Below are 13,643 nucleotides of genomic sequence, written 5' to 3'. Positions count from 1 at the left end.
TATTTAAATATTAACGAAGGGATTTCTCAGAGGGCTCCTTCCGCGGGGCAGGCCTTTTACAGTCCAGGGGACACCAGAAGGAGGTTGCTCCCCAACCTGAAGCGACCGCCAGCTTGCAAGAACTCCACCGTCGTCCTTCAGTCTGGAACTTGGAATCTGTGAAGTCCAGCTTCTCACCTCAGGTGTGCAGGCTACTAGCCAGAGAGAATACTGGTGAATACCTAAAATAAGCTCCAACAGGCTCTGGAACAATAGAAAGAACAAACATCTGTTTGGGGGATAGATGTGTTGGAAAGGTTACTTGGAAGCCAAGCCCTGTCTTGGAAAATGAACTCTCATTTGCCTCCTAAGCCCTCCCTGCTGTTTTTTTTTTCTCTGCTTGGACATTTTGGGGAGCTGTAGGGGAACCCTTCCACTCCCATCCCAGCAGTTCACCGTGGAGCCAGAGGCCCTGGAGTGCCTGCCGTCTTTTATGGTGGCGTGGCATGAAAAACAACTCTTAACTTTTTGTAATAAATGTCTCTTTATAGGTGGGTCACACACAGACTGGGCCAGTGGCCCTGGGGAGATTGTGGGAAGCAGGAGAGAGGTGAAGGAATGCTTGTTAGCTGGGATTATGGGGCTTTAAGGTAGCACTGAAATTAATTTCTCCAGAGTTGGGTTTCAGTAGCTGAGGCGATCACCACAGGCCGGCCATAGCTTTGTTTTATTTTAACTCATTGGTTCTGGCTCCTGGGGATTTTAAAACGTGTGTCCATGCGTGCACACACCGCTCCAGGGTTACAGGAAACCCGTCGCTGTGGATTAAGCCTGCTTTTCAAGGTGGTAGTGCCACAGGTGCGATTCCCCTCCCTTCCCACCTTGTGGATGTGGTTTGGATCCCGGGTGCCTGCTTTCACCACAGTCTTGCGGCCTATTTCCATAACGCCCCGAGTCCTGGGCTGGCGCTGAGGCCCTGTTTCCGGGAACGTGGACAAGGCCTGTGTAGTCCAGACTTTATGCCTCGCTCTCTCTGGGTTCCCTGGTTGTCTTCCTTTTGGGGAGGGCCACAGGAGACCATTTCAGCAGGGTCTGGCAGGGACCCGAGGCTGGAAGTTCGCTCCAGTCCTGGGAGGGCTGGCCTTGCTCATGGTTTCTGCTAGCCTGCTTTCCCCGGCACCCCCTCCCGGTTTTAAATTTTATTTATGACTTTATCAGAGGCACCTAGCAGACATGAACCCCAGGGTGGGACTTCAGGGGTGATCTCAGAGGCAGGCGGCACAGTGTTGAGGGCATGCCACTGTAGCGGGAGCTGCCGCTTGGCCTGGCCTGGTCGGCGATGAGGTCAGTCATTAGCAGAAGCCAGAGATGTTCCCCCTGGTCCATGGAAGAGGGTGACATTGCTCATTGGGTGAGAAGTTTGGTCTTCTGCAGAGGCTGATGGGTAAGCCCCAGGATTAAAACAGACCCCCAAAGGCACTTTGTCTCCTTTTCACTAGGCTCACAGGCCTGATCAAAGGCAAGGAGCAAAGATCAGCGCCTCAGAAGAGCTGGGCCCAGGGCCTCACAGTGTAGTTGCTATTCGCCAAAGCTTCAGGGTCCCCTCTGCTGCCACAGAGAATGAATACCCTGGTCCACAGACGGTGGCCAGATTGAGATTCTTGAGTACACAGTGGGGCCAGCCAGGGCATCTCCATTTTGGAATATCCCCTCTCAGCAAAACTGACTTTTGAGGACTCAACACTCGCACAAAAGAGGAGGCCCTGAAAACGAAACCGGCTCTTGTCGGGTTTGCTCACTGCTGGATACGACATAAGGAACCGGGTAAGCAGGGCCTGGTGGAGTGGGCCGCAGTGTGGGCTGCTGGGGAGATGGCTGTTCTGTTTTTGTATGAAACCAGGGCCCAGCCCGGGGTGGCTCCTCACCTGTGTAGGACCCTGCTATGCCATAGACCTCCCGGGTGAGGGGTCTCCAAGTTGCTGGCAGAGGCTGGCCGGGCCAAGCGCCCGGCAGTGTGCGGCCATGAGGCTCATCATCCCCTCCGCCGTGGCCAGGTGTGGTGCATCCGCCTTAGCACATGCAGACCTGTGCTTGGCTTTTCTCCATGGGGCAGCTGGAGCTCTGCAGCGGGTCACTTTTCACCTGTGTGGTTTACACCTGGCTGGTTGGCTGCTTTGAAAAGGTGTCTCCCTTGCTTCGGTCCCTGCAGGGCCCTGGGTTAGTCCTAGCCCAGCATGGATGAAGCCCTTCTGCAAGGCAGGAGGGCACCCTGTGGGGCAGGTCCTTCCCCCTGTCCAGAGAAGTCCAGGGTGCCCTTGCGTGTGCCTCCACGGGCAGTGTGGGGGAAGGGAGGGGTGTTCCAGGCCAGGCCAGGCACATCCTAGAACTCCCCTCTCAGTTGTATGTGGAGATGGTTAGGTTTTAGGGTGTATGTGTATGTTTGGGGAGAGGGGAAGACTCTTACAGAGTTGTGGTCAGTTTGATTGTCCAAGCTCATGTCAGTACATGTCAGAGCCCCCTGAGCTTCCATCTAGCCCTGCCCAGCTCACCGTGCAACCCTGGTCAGGTCAGGTCACCTCCCTGGACCTGTGCCCTGAGTGCTAAAGCAGGAACAAGGACGATAATGACCAATCTCAGAGACTTCAGACAACAGGATTTCCATAAGTCCACACGTGGCCCATCGTGGAGAGGAATTAAATGGCTTCTACTTTGGTCATTGTTGTAAATGACAGCCACTATTATTGTTAATGTATTTGTTTATTATCATTCATTTGTGTTATAATATGATGTTCTGAGTACAGAGTTCCCAGTTTTCTTTTCCCCGGGAACGGCACCAACAAGTTTCCAGCCCTGCCTACAGGTGGACCTGGACGGTATTTGCAAGGTAGACTGGCAGGAACTAGCCAAAGCCAGCTCTTCCCTTGTCCCAGGGACTTGGTGTGAACAGGACAACCTGAATGCATCCTGTACCTCCTATTAGGTACAGGAGATGAGTCCAGGGTCCACTTGGGGACCAAGGATGTGCTGAGGAGGAGGCACCCCTTCTCTTCCAAGAGCCTCATTAGGAGTGGACTTCAGGGGCTGGCCCTGTGTCTGACCTTTGCTCCCCATGGGGGTCCAGAGTGGCCCATCAGTGGCCAGTGGCCTTGCTGGAAATGCAGGTGGTGATTTGGTGGGAGCTTCGCCACCCGGAAGAGCTAATTGTTCCTTGGCCAGGTACAGGAAGAGGCCTGCCAAATGGCTCACAGAGACCCAGAGAGATTGTCCTTTCTCCGAATATTTTGCCCGAGTATGAAGGAACCCTGAACAGCGCTGGCAGTGCTTTCTGACGTTACCAAGCCGAGGAGGGAGGACAGCAACAATTGTCACCCAGCAGAGACAATGGCTCTTTTATGTGGAATATTTATTTTCGGGGTGACCAGTATTCTGTCAGCCGGGATGGCTGTTGAGCTGCAGTGTCTGGGTATCGCAGGCCCTGGCTGGAGAGTCAGGGGCAGAGATTTAAAGAAGGAAAAAGAAAGTCTTCTGACCTGTGGCTCTCGGGCCGACTCAGGAGGCACATCCGGCTTTCTTTGTTGAGTGCAGTTTAAACTTTCACGAGTTTATTTTTTCTCTTCTGTGATTTCTTCTTAGAGGCGGCAGGGGCGCATTCGCCAGCTCTGGAGAGGTGGCCAGGTTGCACATTGTGAGCCGGATGAGGCCTCCCTCTGGCCAGGCCCAGGTCAGCCTTTGTCTCCTGGCTGGGTTGCAGCATGGAAGGGGGACAAACGGGGACAGGAGGAGAAAGGGAGGTCCCCAGAGGGTGCCAGAGAGGCCTTCCAGGGAGCGATCAGGCCCCTAGCTGTGGGTTCCAGCCTCACCTCCCTCTCCTGAACCCTGCTCTCAGATGAACTTGAGAGTGGCCTGTAGGCCATGGGAAGTTTGAATGGACTGGAGAGCTGCACACAGGCCCTCAAACACCTACCCTGGCTGCAGCGGACGTTTTTGTGATGCACCACAAACCCCGCCCAGGGGGAGCACCTCTGAGTATTTTCTGATTTCATAGTTTGCAGAGTCCCCACCTGAGGCCTGCACCAACCTTGCTGTGGGCACAGGGAAGAGGTCTGGAGCCCAGGCTTACCTGGGGACCTACGGAGAAGCTGAGGCGGGGGACAGGACATTAGGAGTGCCAGGTCCACAGCCCTCGGGTCTGCCCCAGTGCCAGGGCCCTTTAGCTCTGGGAACCATCAGTCTGCTGACTGGCGACACCTGCCCCCTTAGGTGGTCCTCTGGATGCCTCCAAGGAGCCAGAGCAGGAGGACAGACGGGGAGTTGTTCCATCGTCACCCAAGGTTTTGCTGGTGTTGATAACATTTGTCTTCAAAACGAGGTTTTATTTTTTAAAAACTGCTGTTGTATCTTTTTATTTTTGTTGCTAGAACCTCTTAGCCGAGCCGGTTGCACTCTCTGCGTTAAGTTGCCCACAGATTGCTGCCACGGGAGTGCCGTCTATTTTGGGGGGGTGTCCAGACAGGCTTTGAGGCCACAGTAGAAGTGGTAAAATTGAAATAATGAAAAAAGAAAGAAACCCTCTGTCCCACAGGTCTCTGTCCACTTGGTGAGAGCGCTCGAGCACAGAACGCAGCCCTGTCTGGTCCAGTTTTGGGGTGGCAGACTTCTGGTGGAGTCTGGATTCCAGATCTCAGCTGCCCCTGAGGCTCAGATACTCATATGCACCAATGTCCAGGACTCACTGTCCAGTGGCTGGGAGGGTTTGTGACGAGAGACGTTACCAGCAGAGGCCACGATTAGTGTTGTGCAATCAGACTGGTAGTTGTGGTTGTAAAACGTGCCCAAGAGGGCGAAGTAAATGCATAAACTTTATGTGTGTGTGTATACATATATATTCCGATAGAAATTTTGCTCAAGGTCAGAGAAGACCTTGACTCCTGTCTTGCTGGCTAGAGCCAGGCTGGGTTTTCCCGTGAACCACGCTCTATAATGCTGGAGTTCAGCTGGAAGGAAGAGCCTTTAGCTGAAATATTTACCTGCTGATTTGGGGTCTCTTAAATTTGGAATTGCCTTTCATGTGTTTAAGAGAGAGATTTACATCCAATCAGACTTTTATAATAACATTTTAAATTAATAGAACCAGGGTGTCTGGCTGCAGGTTCCCGTACGTTTCAACAGTCAGGGAAGCTGGTGAATCCCTGGGTGTTGCTCAGACCTGCCTGTTGGGGGCCGTGGATGTCACCTGTGGTGTCCCCTCCACCAGCCCCCAGAAGGGCTTGTTGATAGCCTTCTGACCCAGCACCGTGCTGAGGCTGCCAAACCCGAAGGCATGCACTTCTCTCCAAGAAGGGCCACTGCCCTCCTCCAGGTGCCTATGTCCTGAGCCCATGATGGCCCAGGGCCTGCCTGGTGTGCAGTGGGCTGGAGGCCGGCATCTCTGGGCACAGCAGTGGCTCTTCTAGTCATGGTGACACTGCAGGGCACAGCCCTCCTGCAGCTGGGACCCAGGTTCGCCTGCTCTCCTTCTAAATGGCCACCAGGCCTTCGGTGGCTCCCCTGTGGTGCTGGCCGGCAGGGCAGGCCTCACTGCACAGAGGGGGGACCCTTCTTCTCCTGGGGCCGGGCTCTTGGCAGCCATGCCAAGCCGTTGTTGGCATGGATTCCCGGCGTTCCTGGTTGAGCGCATGGCATCGGAATCCTACCTGCTTTGTCTCTGGCGTCAGCTGGCAGGCGGTCACGTGGCGTGTGCGTGAGACCAAGGCTGAGGACGGCAGGACTCCTCGGCTGCTCCCTTCTCTCTCACTGCTCCACCCACCCCTTGGCTCTGAGCAGGCGGAGACACAGTGCTGGCCCCGGGGGCCCCTGCCCAAGGGGCCGAAGGGCGTTTCCCCGTGTCCTGCTGCTCTTTCCCTGGAGTCCTGGTGGACACACAGTCCTTCACTGTGTCCAGGAGTCAGGCTCAGACCCTGGGCGTGGGTGGCCCTTGGCATTGCTGGAACTTGGCCTTGCTGGGCCAGACTCCTGCCGAGGGTTGGGCACAGCCTGCAGCCTTCCCCAGGCCCTCCCAGGTGACTGGAGCTGGTGTCACATTAGGGGCCACAGGGGAGACTGGGCGGACGGGGCGGCCAGGTGGAGCCAGACTTGTGTCTGATGGAATGGGCGGCAGAGTCTGATGAACTTCAGTAGAAGTGCCCACGTTCAAACCTAAGCATGTGGAGCCAGGTCACAGGGCAGGGGCACAGAAACATGTCCTGGTGGTGGCAAGCATCAACTCTGGTGACCCCAAAGGATACTGATGGTTGGAGAGGGCAGGAGGCTCCAGCCCTGATGCCTTCTTTTCCGGTCCACCTGCCTGGATGCCACAAGGACCCTTGGCCCTCCTGGGCCTCAAGGAGTTGAGAGAGTGCCTATGGGGTGCCAGGCGCAGTGCTCAGACTCCGATTCATCCTGGCACCCTAGCAGCCTACCCTGGTGGGAATGGTTGTCCCCTCCTTATGTGGCTGGGAAACTGAGGCTGGGGGAAGATGGATGACTTGCTGACCTGCCACGGTCAGTTGGGTAGGTGGACACGAGGCTGGATTCAAATCCCTGGCCTGGACTCCTGGCCAGGACAGCACCCACAGCCACAGGTGTCGGGTGGTTCGCTGCACGGCTCTGAGTGGCAGCTCCTGGCGTGGTGGCCCCTGGCCTCCCCTTAAGGGAAGCAGCCAGGGTGCTGGCCACAGCCTGCTCCTCTGCAGAGCTGGGTGTGGGAACAATGTGGCCTCTATCCTCCAGCAAGCCAGGCCGCCTGGACTTGGGCCCCTTGGAATGGCCCAGCCAGGCAGGCGCTGCAACATGGCGCCCAGGCCATGCTGCCTGTCCAAGGGGCTGGCGGGCGCCGGGGCTGGGCCTGGGCCGGGCCGCTCCCGGCGTCCTCCTCGGGCGGCTCCTGAGTGGCCAGACGCTGTGGCGTCCTCCTCCCTCTCCCCCTTGGCTAGCCCCCTCCTTTTTTGGTGGTGGGTTTGGGGACCCGGCCCACCCGCCTCTGCCACGTCTGCCACCCTCCCGCACCCACGAGCATCTTTCGAAAATTCCCGGTGGGCGGGGCCGAGCCGCAGCGGCCGCCTCTGGCCCCCCCTCCCCGGGCAGCCAGTGCCAGAGGAGAGCGGGAGACAAAAGTAGCGTTCTCCTCGTCCTCCTGGGCGGCAGCAGGGCTTCCCCCAGCGCCACCCGCTCCTGGCAGCCCTGCCCCCGGGTGCCGGAGGGGCCGAGGCCCAGGCCAGGACCCAGGGGCCGATGGATGGTGGGCGGCCAGAGCCCAGGAGGCCCGAGGGCCTGTCGGACAGGGCTGGCACCTGGGGACAGCCTGCTGGCCAGCAGGACCCACCCTCTTCCCCTGCCCGGGTGACCGGTCGGGGCAGGGGACATCATTTTCATTTCCTGGCTCTTGGGAGAGCGCCTCCGTCCTCCTGCACCTCGGTAAGTCACCTTCTCCCTTCTGCTGGAGCCGAGCCGAGGGCCCTGCCATCTTGTGTTCCCCTGCCCGTTCTGTCCCTCCCCTCTAATTGGCTTATCCAAAGCCCCAAATTCTCTCTCACCCCCCCATCCTGAGCGAAGCAGGCCCTGCCAAAAGCTGCGGGGAAGAGGCAGGAGCCAAGCCCATTTATTTTTAAGATCCAAAGCTACAGGCTTTAGAATTCATCATAAAAATGAATGTTGTTATTTCACAGTGGCCGCGTGTTCAGTGACAATCTGAAGGAGTGCTGCGGGAGGCAGGGAGGGCTGGCCGGCCCTCTCTTGCCCGGGGGTGTCGCTTTGTGGTGGGGGTCTCATCATTATTGTCATTTTGACGTTTGGCGGTGCCAGGAGGAGTAGAAGGAAAAACAGCAGACCCGTCCCGACTCCTCCCAGCAACCTCCGCGCGGCAGGGCCAGGCTGGCACCCGGGAGGGAGGACTCTGCGACCAGAAACAGAGCCCCTTTTATTTTGTCCCGCATCTCTAATGCCTCCGTTTCCACCGTTTCGGCATCTAGTTCTTTCCGCCTCTCGTTTTATTTTATTTTTTGAAGAAAGAAAGAAGAGAGCTTTTTTTGGCTCTCGGCTCAGTGTGGGGGAAAATCTTTGAGGTTGTTTTGAGCTTGGCTTTTTAAGCACTTATTTAAGTTTGGTGTTTGCCCCTCACGGTGCTGCGCCTGGCTCATGGGGCTGGGCAAAGGGTGCACGTGGGCACCATCCACCTTCGGAGAGCCCCTGGGAGGTCCCAAGGCCTGCTCTGGCCCGTCCTGGGGTCCCACCTGCAGAGCTGTGCCAGGCCATCCAAGCCAGAAGTGGTGCCTGTGGGGCCAAGAGTCCCCGAAGACCTCTGTGTGCCCTCTGCTCCGATGTCCGTGGGCTGTGTAGCTGGTGCTTGAGCTTGGTCCCCGGCCCTCCAGGGTGCCGAGCCTCTGTACAGAGAGGTGGGCTCTACAGGGCCACTCCACCCTCACCCCAGCCCCTGGCAGATTGACAAAAGCATCCTTGACGCGGTCTGGCTTCCCACAGTTGAGAGTCGCTGGGGTCTTGATGTATGGGAAATGGAAAATCAGACCCAGAAAGTTCTGAATCACACAAAGAGGAAAATTCCCACGTAAATACATCTTTGTTTTCCTAGAGTGGAGGCGTGTGGGCCGTGGGTGTCCTGGCCTCGTTCTGAGCATGGGCCAGAACACACCACCAAACAGGAGAACGGACTAGCTCGCGAGAGGGGTATCGGCAGCTGCTTTTGTTCTTAGATTAGCAGCAGTCGATACGGGAGGATTTGGGGCTGCAGAGACAGGCATATAGAGCCGAGATAATTAAAACATTTTCATGATTGTGACAGCCACATTCTGCTGCTGCAAGCTGGAGGATCCATTCCACCCAAATATTTAGCAAGCTTCGAATAAAACACTGGTGGCAAAATAAAAGTAATAGGAAAAAACAGTGCAGTGTATTTTAAAGGCGAAGGAGTTGAGAAGATAGGCGGAGGGAAGGGGAGTTCAGCACTTTTAAAGAATGGAAGTGTCTTCCTAGCGGCCCCCTCCTCCTCCCCTTGTTTTTGTTTTTGTTTTTTTTTGGTATAATTAACGCAGGTACAAATGTAGGTACCTTTAATCCTAAACTCTGAAATGACACGTGATAAATTTTAATGAGCATTAATTCATCTTTTTGGACAAGATAGAGACAAACAGCAAAAAAAAAAAATTTTTTTTTGATTAACTTACATTAATGAGCATTTTCATTCTAAGTTAGTATTTCCACTGATTTTTTTTCATCTAGTGCTTTTTGTGTGTATGGATCACACAGGTTCCTGGTGCACCTTAGCCCCCTGAGGTGGTTGTATGTGAACAGCTGTCATTAAGCATCTCTCCTGGTGAGACCCCAACACCCCCCCAAGTCAGCTAAATACTGTAGATGTTGTTAAAAAAAAAAAAATGGGCAGGATCTCGGCCTCCACCAGAGCATCCAGTGTTTCTCCGCAGTTTTTTTTTTGAAGAAAGTACCACGCAAAGCACTTTTCACATCATTGCTTCTATATAAATTCCACTATAGACTGAAATTATACATTCTCGCGGCACAGATGGGCTGGTCTGTCATTACGACTGCCTGGTACTTGTTGGAACACACAGCATATTTCAATTGTGGAGTCGACAATTTCGAAGAACTGAGGTCAAAATAAACAAGTTGCATTTGTGTACAGAAACAAACTTACGCCGTGAGCCCATCGCCTGGGACCCTCAGCAAGTATCAGCCGTCATCTCCATTAAATTGTAATTTAATTTTTGATCTTTGTTTTTAAGACTTCAATTGCCCGATGTCAGAGGACCTTAGATGTTTTAATTAGTTACCAATTTCTTATCTTGTTTTGCTATATAAACAGTGTAGGGCACTAGACTTAAGACTTTTGGGCTGTGGGACTTTTGCTTTTTGTAGCTTAATCTGTAAGAAAGAAGCGCAGTCACTGACTCTTCTGCCTTGACTTGTGACTATTTTGAGCCTTTATGAAAAATCAGATGGTAAATATTTTGGACTGTCTAAAGGTACATTTAAATCCAAACTTTAAAACTAATTCAGCAGGTAGGCTACATAGAGGAGCTGTAAATTTAAAAAAAAATATTATCTCCCCAAGATAACAAGGTACAGAATTTACGGGTCCGTATCAGCACCCTCGAGGGCCGAGCAGTTTTATAGCCCCAATAATTTTCGAAGGATGATAACTGTTTATTTTGTGAAATTTGAACATCATGATGTCATCAGCTCTGAAACCTCGATGTTTTCCCTTCCCACGTTTAAAACATCTGCCTCCCGTTTCCAGAATCTGGGTTCACACCCTGCAGTTCCTCGTGAGGAGAAGGTCCGTCCTGCCTTGGGAGCGCTGGGGAGGTGCCCGTGGGGGTCAGCCCGGCCGGTAGGGGAAGTGCATCCCTCGTGCCTGTTGGTGGAGGTGCTGGGGAGTGACTGGGGGCCGTGTCCAGCAGCTCTGTGGTCTGGCTTTGAGCCATTTCACCTTCTGCGTGGTCCCTCAGCTTGTGGACAGTGCTGGGAATGAGAGGACCGGTCCTCTCCGGGTGCGCGAGACACGAGGCTCCTGCTCAGCACTGGGGGCGGGGTGCATAGTTGCTGGTAATACTGGTAACAGGGACATGAGGCTTCGGCCCTGTTCCTCTGGAGCCATCTGTGCCTCTGGCAGTGTTGATCAAGGACAAATCATTTCACCTCTGTATGCCTCGGTTTGCTTGTCTGTGAAAGGGGGACAGTAAGTGTTGACTTAGGGACACCGGAAAGCCCGGTTCACAGGGGGCATCCGTAGGGCTGTTAGGTCCTCCATGTGCCGCGGAGCCCTGGGGCGTGCCTGCCAGAGGCCTCTCCATCCCTTCCACCTGCAGAGGTTTCCCCTGGAGAGGCTCTGGCTCCCGAGGTCAGCGGTGACAGGCTGGGGTTCCAGCCGCCCTGCCTTTCTCCAGGCCCTGGTGAGCTCTGCTGTGCACTCGCCGATGCCAGGTGCCACACGGGCTCAGGGGTGTGGATGTGCCTGGGGCCTTTGCCTGAGGTGGGTGCACAGAGGTGTGCAGGTAAGGGGCACACGTGTGCTATGTCCCCCGTGGGTCCCTTGCAGGAGGGCAAGGGGCTGTAGGACTGTGTCCTGGGGGCCTGGGCAGGTCATTCCCCAGCCCAGAGCCAGCCCCAGGCAGTCCAGGTGCAGTGCTGCTCAGCGGTGCTGCTGTCAGGGAGGCCCTGGCCAGGCCTGCTGTGCCTGCTGCCCGCTGCCGTCTGCCCTGTGCGGCCATTTGCAGGCTGCGGGCGGGTGTGGGACTCGGGCAGAGAAGAGGAAATGGCGGCTGGTGGCGAGCTGGCCTCCTCCTCCTCCCCCCTGGGGGCCGGGGGCCATGTGTGCCACGTGTGGACGCACGTGCGCCTGTGTGCTGGGCCGTGGCCGCTGCGGTGGTGCCCACTCACCCTCCAGCGAGCAGCCTCGACACTGTCCTGACTGCGGGCCTCGGCTCTCTGGCCCTCCAAATGGGGTCATGGGTTGGTCTCGGTGCCCGGAGCGGATGCAGCTGAGCTCCGTGGAGGCCCCAGGCCTTTCCCTCCAGTGACTGTGGGGAGAACAGGAGGCCTGGGCACCCTGGGCTCCTTCCCGGTGCAGCCACTGTGTCGCCCTCTGGCAAGGGAGGGGCTGCGCCCTGCCCACAGGTTTCTCACGGAGTTCACTGTGATGGCGCCCTGGTGGCTGGGGGTGGCTGTGGATGGACCCTGGGCGAGGGTCCTGGCCTTGGGCCACGTGACTCCGGGCTTTGCATCTGAGGCAGACAGGATGTGGCATGTGGCCTGGGCCTGCCACTGCAGACCCCTAAGGGATCAGGCGGGGGTGCCAGGAGGCAGCCAAGGAGCGAGGGAGCCTCTGCCCCAGTTTCCTGGGCGCTCAGCCCTGCCCTGGATTCCTGGGGTGGGAGTGCCCACACTTGCGGCCCAGACGTGTGGAGGGACCCTGGGATCCACTGTTCCCGCCCCACCAGGACACGGGGTCCCACCTGGGTCCAGTGTTCGAGGCCTGGAGGAGCCTCCCCACCCCACCCACCGGACTCAGGCACATGTGACCTGCAGTGGACGCCCTGCAGAGCCCACTGCAACCTCGTGTGGAGTCCTCTGTGGCGTGGAGGTGGCGTAAATGCACAAACAGTAGGTCGCACCACACCCGCACCTTGGAGACGAACCACAAAGGTCACAGGCCTCTATCCTGGCGCTCTGGCACCTGGGGACGTCTGCCCCAAGATGTGCTGCCCTGTGTGCCAGCCTGCAGGTGCCAGGACAGGAAGGGCACGGCCACCACAGTCAGCACCAGCTGCTAGGAAATGGTGAACCATCTGGGCAGGACCAGGCCGAGGTGTGGGGTGGCAGGAAGGCCCAGTGGAGAGAGCTGGGTCCACGTGTGGGCTTCTCCCGGGGCCGCCCGGGCGTGAGGAGCGTTGCGAACGGGCCTCGGCTCCAGGTACTTTTTTTTTTTTTTTTTAAAGAGAGAGTGAGTGAGAGAGAGAGAATTTTTTGATATTTAGTTTTTAGCTTTCGGCGGACACAACATCTTTATTTGTATGTGGTGCTGAGGATCAAACCCAGCGCCCCGCGCATGCCAGGCGAGCGCGCCACCGCTTGAGCCACATCCCCAGCCTATCCAGATACTTTTTTTAAGGATTTATTTTACATTTGGATCTGCCCGATTCCACTCCATGTCAACACCGTCAGAGCCCGCAGGGGCTAGCGCGGAGTCCCTCTAGAGCACGGAATAAACAGGCCCTTCATGGTCTCTGCCCAGTGAAAGTTCCAGTCCAGTGGGACTGGGCTAAGCTTTCCGTGTGACCAAACGAGGCCCAGAGAGGCCGAGGAACTCCTCGGTCCCCCAGCAGCGGGTGGCAGAGGGCCCCCTGGCCAGGTGGCCTGTGGCCGTGTGGAGCAGCCCCGCGTGGGATGCCTGCTGCTTTCCAGCCTCTCCCAGATGCTGACCTTGGTCAGTTCTCCCCAGATGCCCAGGGCCAGGGGGCCCTTTCCTTTGACTGGAGCTTTTCTTCCCCACGGAGAAGAGGACTTGTCCTGGGCCCTGTGTCACACGGTTCTGGGTGCTGAGGACCTTTCCCTGGCTGGGCTGCCGTGCCCTCGGGGTCTAGGGCCTGATAGCGTGGGCCGGTGACACCCCAGGATACCCTGTGGCTGGCTTGGGGACCCCGGGCCTTCACAGTCAGGTGTGCTGGTGGGCTGTGGTCACACGCAGGTGGCAGCAGGTGACGGGCAGGAGGGAGTTGCAGGGTCACCTGGAGTCAGTGTTCCTGTGGCCCGAGGTGGCGGCTTATGTGACTGTGTGCCTGAGTGCCAGGTGTCAGGCCAGGCGGGCTCTGTGACACGAGGGCGAACAGGGCAGCAGCAAGGGACGCCGGGAGACCCCACCCCACCCAAGCTGCAGGACGCCTGTCCCTGAGCCCCCGGGCTCCCTTGCTTGCCCAGCATGGGGCTTGCTGCATTCTCTGGGCACTTGCGGTGCCAGGCCTGCCGTGGCTCTGGCAGGAGGCTGGACGGCGCCCTGGGGAGTGGATAGCGCGGGCTACACAGGGTGTGGGGCTCTTGGATGGAGGGGCACCGCCACCCGAGGCCCGTCACCACACCACTTGCAGTTCCAGGCATGG

General features: G+C 56.8%; 1 protein-coding gene across 1 annotated transcript in view; it reads left to right on the top strand.

The window, feature by feature from the left end:
• LOC110599092 (uncharacterized) overlaps positions 1 to 13,643 on the top strand; it is a 33,521-nt gene that overhangs the window by 759 nt on the left and 19,119 nt on the right. The window contains exon 3 of the mRNA XM_078052448.1: positions 52 to 182. Within this exon, the coding sequence (XP_077908574.1) occupies positions 52 to 182 (131 nt within the window). The remainder of the gene's footprint in view (positions 1 to 51; positions 183 to 13,643) is intronic.

This window comes from Ictidomys tridecemlineatus, chromosome 6 (assembly GCF_052094955.1).
Source record: "Ictidomys tridecemlineatus isolate mIctTri1 chromosome 6, mIctTri1.hap1, whole genome shotgun sequence".
Lineage (NCBI taxonomy): Eukaryota > Metazoa > Chordata > Mammalia > Rodentia > Sciuridae > Ictidomys > Ictidomys tridecemlineatus.
This window is presented reverse-complemented; position numbering and strand designations above follow the sequence as displayed.